This window comes from Haemorhous mexicanus, chromosome 2 (genome assembly GCF_027477595.1).
Source record: "Haemorhous mexicanus isolate bHaeMex1 chromosome 2, bHaeMex1.pri, whole genome shotgun sequence".
In the NCBI taxonomy this organism is placed as follows: Eukaryota; Metazoa; Chordata; class Aves; order Passeriformes; family Fringillidae; genus Haemorhous; species Haemorhous mexicanus.
The window spans coordinates 92,927,703-92,942,486 of NC_082342.1; the positions used below are offsets into that span (position 1 = coordinate 92,927,703).

General features: G+C 38.8%; 1 protein-coding gene across 1 annotated transcript in view; it reads left to right on the top strand.

The window, feature by feature from the left end:
- The window catches only part of SLC9A4 (solute carrier family 9 member A4), a 32,627-nt gene that overhangs the window by 2,982 nt on the left and 14,861 nt on the right, over positions 1-14,784 (top strand). The window contains exons 3-7 of the mRNA XM_059839561.1: positions 5,195-5,454; positions 8,516-8,733; positions 10,703-10,905; positions 11,907-11,993; positions 13,215-13,285. Of these exons, the coding sequence (XP_059695544.1) occupies positions 5,195-5,454; positions 8,516-8,733; positions 10,703-10,905; positions 11,907-11,993; positions 13,215-13,285 (839 nt within the window). The remainder of the gene's footprint in view (positions 1-5,194; positions 5,455-8,515; positions 8,734-10,702; positions 10,906-11,906; positions 11,994-13,214; positions 13,286-14,784) is intronic.

Here is a 14,784-nt window from a genome sequence, read left to right on the forward strand (position 1 = left end):
ACAGGAGATCCTAATACATTATTTATTTTACGAATACTCCACTCAATTCCACACAAGGGATTTTAATGCATGCAAAAATTACATCTCAGATTACCTCTTTCTAAAGCATGTATTTTAGAGCTGCTGGATGAGGCAGACACCCACATACATGTGAGATGTGCTCTTGCATCCACTGAAGTGAATGGATAAGCTACAGCTGATTTTTCTGGTCAGATCAGTGTAGGACCTTGGAATGTTCTTGACATTGTGCAAGCAAATAAACAAAAAATTTTGTACTGCCCAAAGACTGAAGGCAGCAAGGGCAGAAATACAGGTGACCCTGCTTTGTCATATACCTGTGAGGGTCCTCTGGAAAAAAAAAAAGGCAAACTAGATGTGAATAACCTCTGGAGACCACACTCTGTCCTCTAGCCCCTACCAGAAATTTCACCAGAGACCTTAGACAGGAATTCCAAATGCCACTAAGAACTTTGCATAGCTCTGTTTCTATCAGTAAAAAAGATTGACATCTGACAAATGTTTAAATTTTTCAGCTGTCTTGTCATAAATATCCAGAAACAATGTTTCCTGAATAAGAGAGATTTGGTTGGCTGTTTTTGTTGTTGCTCTTCTTTGTTGTTGTTGATTTTTTGTTTTTAATAGAAGAGTGTTTTAACAAAGCTCCTTTTGCTAATATTTTCCCCCTTATCTCATTAGTTCTGCTAAAATTGGAGCAACCTGAAATTCTAGCTGTAAGCAGAAGTGACAAGAGCATTTAAAATACATGTTTTTCAAGGAAGAAATTTCAAACAGGAAGTTTTTTGCTCAGAAACCAACAGGACTGCTCATGTGGTACAAGTTAACAGCAAGTGAAGGAGTTTCACTAGATAAGATCTTTACAGAATTTAAATCACAGGAATCTAAAACACATAAAAACTATTCAGATCCTGCTTTACATGTACAGCCCAACTTGGACTTATAAAACCTGTACAGAGTTCACTCCTGAAAGGCTTCCTGGGGGAAGTGCAGTTTACCGGTACTGAAAAAAGAAAAAGGAACAAAGTAACTACTTGCAGGCACAGCCTAAGGATCATAAATCCTTCTTCTTGGTGATCAGAGATACGGGGCTGATGTAGAACTCGGGGGCAAGTGTTATTTCATTTATGTTCAAAATGCTTGGGTGCTACAGTTGTAACAGAAAAATCCCCATGAGTCTATCTCTTACACTTGTCTATTTGGTTCCTTCAAAAACTGACCTCAAAAATGTAATACCTCTTTTACACACTGGAAGAGCTTGTTTCATGCTTTTCTTGATGGGCTCACTACCTTGCCTTTGCTTTTCTCCCAGCTGTTTATCATGTGGGTCCAACTCCTGATGGTATTTACCTGAGCTTCCAGTCGGGATCCTGTTACAGTACAAATGTGCAGTGACAGAAAGCCTGTTAAAGCAGTGGATTTAGGCACTCCTCAGCAGCCCTGGGTGTGTTAGTACACAAAGTACACAAGATGAAAGGGCTGTATGTTGGGTGCACCACTGAGAGTTCCCATTGCCCCCCACTCTCATCTTTGGGGCTCATCTCAGAGCAGCTGCGTTGCCATCACTTTGTCAGCTCCTGCTACTGCACCTCTGCATCAACCACCCCTTTCTGGACATCTGAGCTTTCAAAATCTCTACCCGGCTTCATGCTCAAGAAGACTGACGTTTTTGTCACTTGAATGGAGTCCAGCAGGTGACTGTCTCCTCTCTGATATCCCACTTACTTTTTTCCAAGACTTTAAAACTACTTTTCTCAGGTGTCTTCTCTTACCTTTTCCTTCCTTTTCTCTCTTAACGGTTTTATTTGACTTAACTCTAAGTGTTTAAAAAAGATAATATCACCAAGATATATTAAGCATACATATTTTTTATTGTTTAAATACAAATATCCCCTGGTACTCTCCAGCCTGCTTATCAGCTTGAATGTTTTTTTCACCAGCAGGAAAAACTGGTATGAGTTTTGTTCAACTTGTTTAATATGTGTGGGGCAACAATAGCTCTGTCTCCTATATTCAGTTCAATATGGTATATAAATTCAGTTCAATACGGTATATATTTAGTTCAATACTGGTATATAAAAAATATTACAAAATAACAGACTGTAGAATTAGAATTATAATCTAGAAGTTATGACTTTGCCTTAAGGGGGTGGGAGAAAAGTGGCTGATTTACTCATTTTACCCATTGGTACCTTTTCTTTTTTTCCTCGGTAAGGCCATATCTGTGGATGGAAAAAAAGAAGGTTCCAAGTCCTGTTAATTACTTCTTTCCCCAGTTATTTCTGAGTGGGCTGTTAGCATCAAAATAGTTCAGACAGCATCAGGGCTGGACCTAGGATACATCATACATTAGTGGAATTTCAAAGCCCTGTTCAAAAAGAGTATTGTAAATCCAGTGCAGAACTTATTCAAGACTGAGCTCAGGTGGAATACCCTGATTTTGCTGTGAAGTGTTTCAGCTATCTGAAGCTCTTCTCCCACATATAGACAGACAATTTTGTTTCTAAACAGGAGCTGAGCCACTGGTATGAATCTGGAAATGGAATATTCCCTGACTGCTTCATCTCTGAGGCTTGATTTTAGAAATACTGGGAACACCCATGTGTCATGCTGTACTCAAAATGAGTGGCACTGGCTGTATTCTCTGATGGAACCCCCTTTTCTTTGTAAGCAGCAGAACAGTTAAATCTAATACATGTTGAAGACCTAAGTAAAACTACTTTTTTTTTATTTGAGGAGATTTGAAATTGCCTCTGATGTCACTGAGAAAGACCTTGATCACTAGTTTGGATGCTAGATAGGAGGACAGAGATATTCTCTTCTCTTACTGTAAAAGTTGTTCACTGCCATTAGAGTAAAACCAACTACAGTAGTCAGAAAGAATTAGCAGGGTGGTAAGAAAGAATTATCAAGACAGCCTGTGTTGGTGGTTAAGACAGTCACTTGAAAATCTCTTCTTCCTTTGCTTCTGGTGTGGATTGTGTGTGCAGTAATTGTACACAGACACCTGGAGAATGGAGCAGTCCCTGGGGAGTCCCCTGTGGCAGCAGTGTCATGCTCTCTGTTCCTCTCTGGTGTTCTGAGTGCTGCCCAGTGGTACAAAATCCTCCCCAAGCAACCCAAATCATGATGTTCTCAGAGTTGCTACATGAGACCACTATCAATCCTTCTCTTCTTTTTGTGTGAACAAAAGCCTCCTAATCTGATTCAGGCTTTCCTAATATATAAAGAATTCTAGTAATCCATTTACTGGCATAAACACTGCAATGTAACTTAGCTGAGCCTTACTTATATGATACAGTGCAGGTTCTGGTACAGAACCAGTTTACTCCCACAAAGCATGTTACAGAAAAAATACAGAAATTATGTCATATTTCCATAACTTTCATTTTTATGCCAAATCGGTTAAATCATATGGGTCCTTACAAGCTAGAAAAATGAAAAAAAAATTTAAGTCATTTGCTGAGAATCTTTCTTCATAAGTCATTATAGAATCATGCTGTGGTATCATTTATAAAGAATCACAAGTCTTAGGAAGAGGTCAAAGTCTACAAGAAAGGGAAATAGAGAGAAAACAGGCTCTGAAATGAAAAGCTGTAGGGTAGGTAGGGTGAGGTTTGCTTACTGTGAAAACATGAACTATCTTCTCCTTATCTGCTGCTGAAGTGACAAATTTCATACACTGGCATCAGGAAAAAGAAGTTCTGGGTATTTTCTTAAAAGAAATATTTTGTTAGGCTTTGTCTGTCTCCCAGAACGATTAGCAGTAAGCCTCCTGGAGAGCAGACTGTGTGACAGCTCAAGGTTATATGTCCCCAGCAGCAATTTAAGATTGGATAGTAGCTGAGCAGTAATTATTATCCTAATGAGCTTGACTCTTCTACCTGCAAATACCTGCTTTAGTCTTCTTAATAACCTACTGGAATTAACTAGATGAAGAAGAAAGGCCAAAGAAAACCATAAAATGCAAATGACTTTGGTCTAGTTATTGTTTTTGAACTAATGCTTTAGTGCAACAGCTTTGGAGACCTGGTGTCTAGTTATTTCCCAAATTCTCTTCAAAACTGAAAAGTGACTTTCATGTGTCAGACACTCACTGTAAACAGATCTGACAGGACTTAATATTAACCGATTGTCAGCAACCTCTAAGGCCTTTTTATTACTACACCACTCTAGAAATTTTCTATTAGTTTCTAAAAGATTAATGAAAGTAGAATATGCTGAAAATTTTTCATTAACATTTTCTGAAGAATAGAAATTATTGGTAGTAGAAGTTTGGTAAAGTTTTCTTCTCTAAGATATTATCTTTACAGACCAAATTATATAATACATTATATAAAATTATAATTTGCATTAAATTGAATCTTTCTTCTAATCTGTTATTTTCTTTTAATTTTTGCAATTTCAAGCTTTGTAGTCAAACTATGTATATCTGCAGGGTCTTTAGAACATTGAGTGTCGCAGCATTTGGTTCATACTTGGAGGTGGTTATCTGGGGAGGTGGTTAAGTAGCATCAAACTCCAAATACATGATGACAGGGAGGCTTTTTTTTACCTAGCTAGAGACAGTATGAAACTGACGCTACTATCTTCCTTTCCCAGTCCAATTCCCACTGATGTTTCATGATTTTTAAGGGTCAAGTGCTGTTGGAAAACATGTAACATTCCCATGTCCATCTGATGAAGTTCGTCAAGTGTACTGACTGATCCAATAGACAAATTAAATGGGATTTAAATCAAATATGTGACTCTTAGTCCCTGCACTGCCCCAACCTGAGTCGGAAGGAGAACATGGAGGGTAAATCCTGGGGTTTTTAAGGCACCCAGCTGAGCTTTAACCTCTTCTACAAAGACCAAAAATTAAATTAACTGTCAAACAAACCAAAACCAAGTGAGTTATTTTTTTTTATTCAATGGCATGTGGTCCCTCAGTAATTTACTACTATTGCACAGCCACTTACCCTTCTTTTTGGTTTTTTTGCTCTTTTTCAGGACACTTAATGGACTCTTATTTCTGAGACTTAAGAACCATCTGAAATTTCAATTGTTACTTTGCTGACCTGTCTAAAGCAAGTTCTGGCACACACAGACATTAAACACGCACACATTGCTTCACCTATGAAACAGGTGCCAGGTTCAGAAAGGTGCCTAACTGCTGTTCTGTTATTTTCACATGTAGGTTTTATACAACATCTTCATTGCCTTCACCCAGATGCACAGGTATGAAGAAATTGAATCCATCGATGTCTTTGCCGGCTTTGCGCGTTTCTTCGTGGTGGGGCTGGGCGGAGTCTTGTTTGGCATCGTGTTTGGATTTCTCTCAGCATTCATGACTCGTTTCACCCGCAACGTCTCTTCAATCGAGCCCCTGCTGGTCTTCATGTTCAGCTACCTCTCATACTTGTCTGCTGAAACCCTTTACATCTCTGGCATTCTGGCGTGAGTATTCCTTACGGCTTTTTGGATGATCTTTTTGAGGAGCTGGCCTTGTTTTGTTGTGGTTTGCTCAAGGTTGGTGCAACACAGGCATTCAGTCTCTGGCTTAGAGAGGCAGTGCACAAGCTTCTTGGAGATCTGTAAAATGCAGTGGTAACTAGGAAAAGCAAACCCATGGCCAGTGTAGGCACAGATATTCTACTGAGGGGTGTAGGCAAGTTGTGGGCAAAGTGGCCAGTGCTGCCATCATCTGTCTGCTATTTCTGATAAGATCAGCAGAAGAGAATGATTTGATACATCAGTTTATCTGTATTTATTTCTAAGCAGCTTCACCATCATGTTCTAAGAGAGACATAAAGCGATGGGTATGGAAAATAATAAGAAAGCACACGTTATAGCACATCTTGAGCTCTTTCCCTAACACAATTCACTGGAATTATATTACATTTGAACAGCATCATTGGGACTGAAACTGGGGAAAAATCAGGTTAAAGAGAACCTCACCTACACATGCATACTTATAGTCATGTATATGAATATTGGCAATCTTCTATTTTTGTGGTCAGGATTGCTTGATACTGCTGTAATGCCGGGGACATGTTCCTCAAAGTGTGTGATGGTGTGGGGGCCTGCTGCAGAGAGAAAGCTGTTAGGCTCTTGATTGGCATAAATGCAGGAATGGTGAGAATTGTGGGAAGGAGAGAGGATGGCAGCTGGAAAGGAGATGGAAGAGAAAGGAAGGAACAGGGATGGAAGTGAGAGACTTAAGGAGAAAGCTGCTGGCAAGTGACTTGCAAGGATACCACCCAAAACAGGGCACCTGCAGGGCGCAGCATAAAGAGCTGGAGACCTCCTGTTGCCAAATGCTCCAGCTGGTGCTGCTGGCTGCTGCAGGATCAGTGCACAGCTGGTGGGTAGTAGCAGCTTTGCATGGCCTCTTGCTGGCTCTGAGCTTTCATGATGGGGCTTGGATGACCTCGTGTTGCAGAAAGTGCTTCCCTTTATAGAGGACAAACCAGTTTAACTTAACAAATACAAGCATACGGCTGCTGATGTCCAGACAGGGGCATTTACTCACCTCAACTTGTGAAGCTCTGATTTCACAGAATCACAGAATGGTTTGGGTTGGAAGGGACATTTAAAGGCCACCTAGTCCAATGCCCTGGCAATGAGCAGGGACATCGTCAGCTAGATCAGGTTGCTCAGAGCCCCATCCAAACTGACCTTCAATGTTTTCACAGGTGGGATATCTGCCACCATTCTGAGCAACCTCTTCCAGTGCTTCACCACTCTCATTGTAAAATAGTTTTTCCTTACATCTAGTCTAAATCTACCTAAGTCTTTTAGCCTAAAACTGTTATCCCCTGTCATATTGCAATAGGTGGTACTAAAACGTTTGTCCCCGTCTTTCTTATAGGCCTCTTTTAAATGTCAAAAGATTGAAATAAGGTGCTCCTGAAGGTGCTCTTCTGCAGCTGAAGAACCCTTGGTTATTCAGCTTCACACCAGAATTGCCTTTATAAAAATAACCTTTGCAAGATGGTCCTGGGAAGCAGTATTTGAATATTTAAACATATGAAATAAGTAGTTCAACTGGATATTGATTATCTTGAGCAATTAGACAAAGAATATGAGTCTTGTGCTATGTTTTGTATACCCAACACATGCTCAGACTGAGGTGACTGGCATCTTTAGTTGAGCAGGATTATATGTACTGTGCAGTGAACAGTAAAACCATATGGACCCCTTCTACCTGCACTGCCCAAAATACTGCTTCCCCACCTACTCCTTGCACAAGACTACATAGCTCTTTATTTCTTTCACTTCTTATTTTCATTAGAGTTCTGAAATTATTAGCAATTTAGGAATGGTAATATAATTTGGATTTATTATTCTTACTGCTTCATTGAGGAAATTATTGCTTGTTTTAGAGATGGAAACATTGCCACCTTTCTGAATTATTGAGGATTCATTCATTTTTCACTTGGATCATGAAAGTCTATTATGTATGTGTATCTGAAAGTCAACAGTATTAATCATTAATGCCTAATGGCCTTGTCTTGGAGTGTCCTTGGACATGCTAAATGACTCAGCTCTACCAGGATACCCTTGAGATTTCTTCAGTGGAAATTAAATGAACTGAAACTAGAGGAAGGTTATCTAATGAACAGTCATCATTCTCTGAATTCACAAGTTTGGGAAAATATCATTACAAGAGGCCCCCAGAGACTAAAATCATATCAGTAGAAACTAGATAGGAGATGGAATATGTTACTAGCATAGCACTCAATCTGTGTGGTACCTATGGAAAATGCAGAGGGGAAAAGGAAATCCCCTTCCGTAGGGCTGATCAAAGTCTGCTGCTCCATGTGATTGTCACCCAGTCTGTGCTGGGTGGCTGCTGATGCCTCTGACACAGGCATCAGAAGAAGAGGAAAACGTCCCCTTGCTTCCTTAGGCACATTCCACACACCCTAGGTAACTAGAGGGAGGAGGACACCTCTGTAGGATAATTGAATTTTCTCCTGCTGTGCCACAATGGGCTGCTGTGGTTGGAGAGCCCTGAAGCTTGCCCTGGCACTGCTGATCTGCCAGCCAGCTGCCAGGGAGCCATGGCAGCTTTGGCCCTGGCATGGGGCTACCGTGATCTGCATGCCACCTCAAGGGAGAATGTCACCAAGAGGCAGGCTATGTCTCTCTGATCCCCCTGCAGGCTGGTACAAAACCGACCTGCCTGTTGTTTGAGACAAATATTTGGTGCTTGGTGGCTCCATGTTAGGCATTCAGGATAAAATGGACTTTGAGCTGGAATGTGATACCCTCCCTTCCTTGTCAGAAAGACTGACTAGTTTGCTTCCTTTATCCTGTAAGTAAAACAGATTTGTAAACCTGAATGAAGATCCTTTTCTATCTAATGGAATAGCTAATGTTACTGAAGAAATAAAATGTTTGTTTTGATGAAGGTCAGAACCTGGTGGTGGAGAGTACAGGTAATGATGGCTGATGTCCTTAACTGAAAAGAAGAACAGGCCGTGGCTGATTTTTGATGTTTTGCTTGATACAGGATGACAGCATGTGCAGTGACAATGAAAAAATATGTGGAGGAGAATGTTTCCCAGAATTCTTATACCACAATAAAATATTTCATGAAGATGCTAAGTAGCATCAGTGAGACCCTGATTTTTGTGTTCATGGGAGTGTCCACAGTGGGGAAAAACCATGAATGGAACTGGGCCTTCATTTGCTTCACTCTGTTCTTCTGCCTCATTTGGCGGACACTGAGTAAGTAAACTTTTGCAGACAACCTTCTCTGCATCTATGAGAAAAAATCTTTGGCACAAAATTGTGTTAGAAAAGTCTGTGGGAACTGGCACAACTGGTTTAACAACAAATTTACTAGTTTATATTAGTGACAAGCAAATTTCACAAATCTACACACAGAGAAAAAGGGGGGAAAAGCCTCACACAAATCTGAATGCCAGTCTCCAAGTATAGACTTTACATATGGGTGAAAATGGATTTTTTTTAAAGCAAAATTAAAATATTGTCATGATTATGCTTATAGAGATGTTTATATCTTAATTTACTATATGTTCCTTGGGTAAGTGGGCCTCATAATGATTTCACAACACACTGTCAATAACTTATTAATTAGGTAATGTATATCATCACACTTCCAGTGCTATAGCACTACAGGTCCTGGGCTGGGAGTGCTGGAGGCATAGAAAAAGAGGAAAAGTGAAAATTAGCACTGATAGATAACTGAACAGGGACTTATACCACATGTGGGCCAACTGCACTATGCTACTACTAATCACAAGTCAAGTCAAAAGTTTTAAACTGCTAAAAAGTAGTGCCCATAAGAAATTATTCAATTTTTGCACATGGTATATGTCCCATTCCTGCAAAGGCATCCTACTCCCTGACCTGTGGGACAGATTCCTCTGGCATGGGCAGGGCAGTTTATAGATAATGTCAGACAAATTGTGAGACACAGTTTTGATGGGTTGAAAGTAATGCTGAAAAGGGAGAAGGAATAAGAATGTTGGTGGTTGGTGTTCTGGACGTGGAAGCAAAAAGAAAGTAATTACATATTTTTTTCCTATATCTGGACCAAATGTGGCCTCTAAATTTTTAAGGGCTTGCTTTCCATTTTGAAATATCCTTCTAATTAAGACAGAAACAATGCTCTCCTGGTATAAAAGCTGTTTTACAGCCACGTGTCCATCCTTCTCTCAGACACCAAGGGGAGTGCTAGAGCTTTCCAGAGGAAGGACAAAACATTCTCTGCTAAATTTGTGTGTTAAAATGATTATATCATTTTCTCTGAAGCTTGAATAAAGTAAAGAGAAGTGGCCTTAGGTTGATACCTCACATAGGCTGTTTCACTCTGAGCACCTGATGCCTAGCATAATTATAAGTAGCCAAAAAAGGTCTTGCATAAAGTGATATCCAGCAACCTACATAAGAGGATGCTGTTACCAGCTTTACCTCTAATAATCTGAGTGTATCAGTGACAGCTGTGTAAAATAACACCACTTATCAGCATTTGTCAGCTTTTATGTCAGTAATTTAATGGTTTCCACATAAAACATGGCATATATATTTCTTGTGGAGGATGAAGAAGTTAATCAAACAAATTGCTAAAATTTCACTATAAAGACAAGTTGCAGTCCTTAGACAGGTGCAGATTATCTTATTAATTTTAAATTTTATTAAAATAAAATGAAGTTTGAGAAATAAACAGAGAATTAGAGTCACAATAAGCCTAAGGATTAAAATTTAAAATGCTATTATTCTTTGTCTTTCAGTGAACCTGTCCACAGGACTTGTTGGTAAAGCACTGTTCAAACACTCTAGGCAGATACTGCGCAGAAAGCAGGAAACATTGCAAAGGAAGGCACAGGGAAAACTCTCATCCAATTGTTTTTCTTTTCTCCAGAACACTTTGGAGGAAACTATGCAACATAAGTATAGGAAGTAAATATTTCCCCCTAATCTCTCTGCTAAACTGTGTTAATGAATTTAAATCCTGAAGCTGTTAGGAACCACAGTATTTTATAGGAGATATTTCACACAAGCCAAATTTAGCAGAATTTAGCAGTTGGTCAAAGAGAAGCTACAAGAAACCAAAAGACAAAAAAGTGCCTGTCAATAGTTCCCCAAAACAACAATTGTTTTGCTTTTAATATTTAATATTTTCTTTTTCTCCTTGATTAATAATACCTGTGGGGTTTTTTTCCCTTCCTAGGTGTGTTTGCTCTCTTCTTTGTCAGTAACAAGTTCCGAACATATCCCTTCACCTTCAAAGACCAACTCATTATTTCTTACAGCGGCCTCCGAGGAGCCAGCAGCTTTTCTCTTGCATTCTTGCTTCCAGTGAATCTTTTCCCCAGAAAAAACCTATTCATCACTGCGACCATTGTGGTTATATATTTCACTGTGTTCATCCAAGTATGTATATTTCCTAATGGATAACTTTCATGTACTAGAGGTGACTGAAAACTTTATAGTGAAAATTGCATTGAATTCACTCAGGCTAGGACAAGTTATTGCATTTTAGGGCCAGGTTTAGCAATGTACTGTGTAATTAGCTTTTTTTAGCGGTTTTAGGTAATACAAAAATTCTGTATTGAAAACATATCTTTTAAAATATTCAGGGGAGAGGGCACTTGGTATTGAAAAATATTTATGTTCATTCCACATGGATTTCCTGGTACTTCCAATTTAAGAAGTCTTTTTGCTTTACTTTTCAGTACTGATTCATTCTTTATTAGTGATGTATTGCAAAGTGACCAGAAAACAGTATGTCTGTTCTGTGACAGATTTTGAATTTTATACTTTTATCTTTGTCTGTCTTGGAGACCAAATACAAATATTTTTAAATCCTTTGTCAAAGAATATTAAAAAAAAATAAAGTGAATAAGTCACATTTGTAAGTATGGGTGTTTACTTTAGATATTTGAGTTATTCCACTTTGCTTACTGCTGTACCTGGAATAACTGAAACTTCTAGAGAACTCTGCATTCCATATTTTGCATTTTCCAATACCAAGGTCTCAGATCCTCTAGGGTGCCAATGGGGCACTATGCACTTGTGATAAGTAAGGTGCTTAGGAATATTTAATTCTGAAAATGTTGAAGTAAATGGTTTTAAGACTTCAAGACCTCACAAAAATATTATTTTTTTCAAATGAACCCTCTTTTGAAGATGATTGCCAATGAGTCAGTTACTTTCCATTATTAGAATATGCCAATAAATAGAATCTCTTTAAATTACTCCCTTTTAAAAAAGTTTTTGATTTTAAATTCTCTTCTGTAGCTCTCCATACAAATAATGGTTCATTTCTGTGCTAAGACACAGCTTTCCTAACTGATTAAAATTATCCCCTTTTGCTTTCTTTCCACTTTTGCCTAAAAGGTAATTAACAATTCAACTCATTATTCCAAATGCAGGGAATCACAATTGGACCATTGGTCAGATATCTGGATGTTAAAAAGACTAACAAAAAGGAATCTATCAATGAAGAAATTCATGTGCGAGTAAGTTTTTTGTATCAGTAACCCAAAAAGAAAAGAACAGGTATTGTAAAAGACCTGGAAAGGGGGAGGAACTTGGAAACCTGGCATTTGGTGCATTTGGATGCTCAATGCTTTTAAGAATGTATGGAGGTAATTTAGGCATGATTTGCTAAGATCTTGCATTTTATTTATATTCATATTTGGTATCATATTACACTATCATCCACAAGTGTAAAAATGTATTAGGTCCCTTATTTATTGGTACTTTTACCATGGGAGGACAGAAAGGTAATGTTTGCCAAAGCACTTGTCATCCTTCCTAGCTAGATTAGTCAAAAACACTTGTTGTCATCTTTTGACCAGATCCAGACACTGAAGTTTTAAAGGCTTTAATCCAGATTTATTGAACTGAGTTGAACCATTGAACTGCAAACTTAGTTTCAATTTATTCTGAGTAGTGATCTTTTATCCTCTCAAACATTTACTTCAGTTCCCAAATTACTGTTACATAAAATAACAGGAAGTTGTTCAATCTGATTTAACATTACAGAAAACCTATGTACGTTTTTTTCATTTCACAATAGGGAATACATTTGAAATCAACAGAAACACTGTGTCTTAAAATGAAACACACACACAGATGTAAGCTGAAGAGATATTAGCAAAATTAGAACATCTGAACTGATTTTGAATTTAAAGTGAATTTTATTCTTACTATCTGAACCTTTACACTTAACCTTGAAGAAAACTTGCATTTAAAGCACTCCTTATGACAATGTGTCTGTAAGAATTGGCCTTTTTCTGTCTCAATAGTGCTGTACAAGCAGAAAAAAGGTCTGAAAGTAATAGAAGGTAGCAGTGCCCAGTCTCATGTCATTCTGCAAAATCCTCAGAGAATTTACCTGTCAAGGTGAAAGTGTTGGTACATGGCCTTGTGCCTCTCCCAGGAAGGCCACATGTGAGGAGGGGAAACCTGGAGGGGAAACAGAGCCAAGAATATATATTTTGGGTTCAGTAGACCAAAAGGACCCAGCAATTTTTTGCCTCCATTGAAACACTGCCACTGCAGCCAAGCTGCCACAGTGGCATCTTTGCCTTGATTTTAGATAAAAGTAAGTGCTTTCAGAATTAACTTACATGCTCCAATAAAAAAAAAAAAATTCAAAATCATATCAATAAGTGCATATTTGTGGTAACATTTCATAATGGCCACTTAAAATGTTTCCATGTTTTTTTCTGTAGCTGATGGATCACTTGAAGGCTGGTATTGAAGACATATGTGGACATTGGAGTCATTATCAGCTAAGAGATAAGTAAGTATCTCTCATTGCAGTCTAATATAATAAAATAACCTATCTATCAGGTAAAATATAGTAGGTAAATAGAAGAGGAAATCAAAATGCTGGGGTCATGTGCTGTATCTCTTTTTAGACACAGAACTCCTGAGTAACCATTAACTCTTGAGAGTGCAATGCTCATACATTGCCTGTTAAATTGGATCTGCACAAGCAGAAAAAATAAGCCTTCAGAAAGAAAAACATAGCATGGGAACTCATGCTGCAGACATCAGCCTGTGCATAGCCTTGGTATAAATCTGAGATCCCAGGAAATGCTTCTTTAACTCTGGATTTAGAACATAAGCTACACATGGTCTCAGTGCTTTGCTGGCTTTTGCTGTGAGCCTCCACAGCAAAACGGATCCATTGCTGGTAGTAGTAATAATTAGTCACCTGTCCTTACAGGTCTTTGCATTCAGGGAGTGTTTGAATTTAAACAGCCAGTAGCATGAGCAGAGCTAGTCTTTACTCAGAAATGCAGGACCTGCATTGTCCCTTCCACAAGCAGGGTAAGGTGGTTTGTGAAGCTTTGTAGGTCTTCCAAACTCTGCCCAGAAGAGATAGATCTCCTGTTCCCTTCACCTTTTCCCTAAGGGAGTCCTGTGGACATGTTGGCCACCACTGCAGCATGTGAAGGCAAGTAGGGAAAAGACTGATTTTTCTTTCCCCAAACATCTTACTGTGATGCCGTGGGCTAAAAGTTATCCCTAGTTATGCCTAGGCTTCCATGCTGGAATCCTGTCTGACCTTTCAGCATTGGACTCCAGTAATCCAGCCAAGGGTGTCTGCTGGGTCATGTGGCAAGTGCTTCCCTATGGAAACCAGAAATCAGAGGGGGAAGAAGATGACTAGTTTGCATCCAATTCTTGTCCCATTGGGAAGTAATGATATAATGTACTAGGACATACCCAGAATCTAAAATGTTTCTTGGTTCTAAGTACAGAGATAGCTTTAGGACATCCATCTGCTGGGACCACACCACTGTCTGTGCAGTCAACAAACTGAACAAATCTCTGTTGGAGCAGTAAATCCATTTATATAGCTGCATTTACACATATCTCTCAGTAAATGCCATCCATTTGTTCCATATCTCCCTGATAGCTCTGAAAAGAGAACTTCCCCTGAACTAGTCATAAATATAGTGTTTTGGTTCATGGACAGCTTCAAAAAACACACTGTGTCTGAGGACATTTAATATAGGAAGATTTTATTAAAAAGTATTCCCTAAACTTTTGTATGCAGCTTTAAAGTTGCATACAGAATTAATTACCTAAGCAATGAAAATCTAGGAGGCTTTTTATTACACAGAAAAACATAAAGAGCTGTAATCCCCGTGCAAATATTTGTGTACCTTCCTCTGTTATTAATGAATAAAAAAAGGCCTTTGCTAAGGAAAAAAAGATACAAACCCTGTAGTGCTTTTCCCAGCATCGTGGAGTACCTTACCTTACCTTGCTGTGGTAAACTGCTCCTTT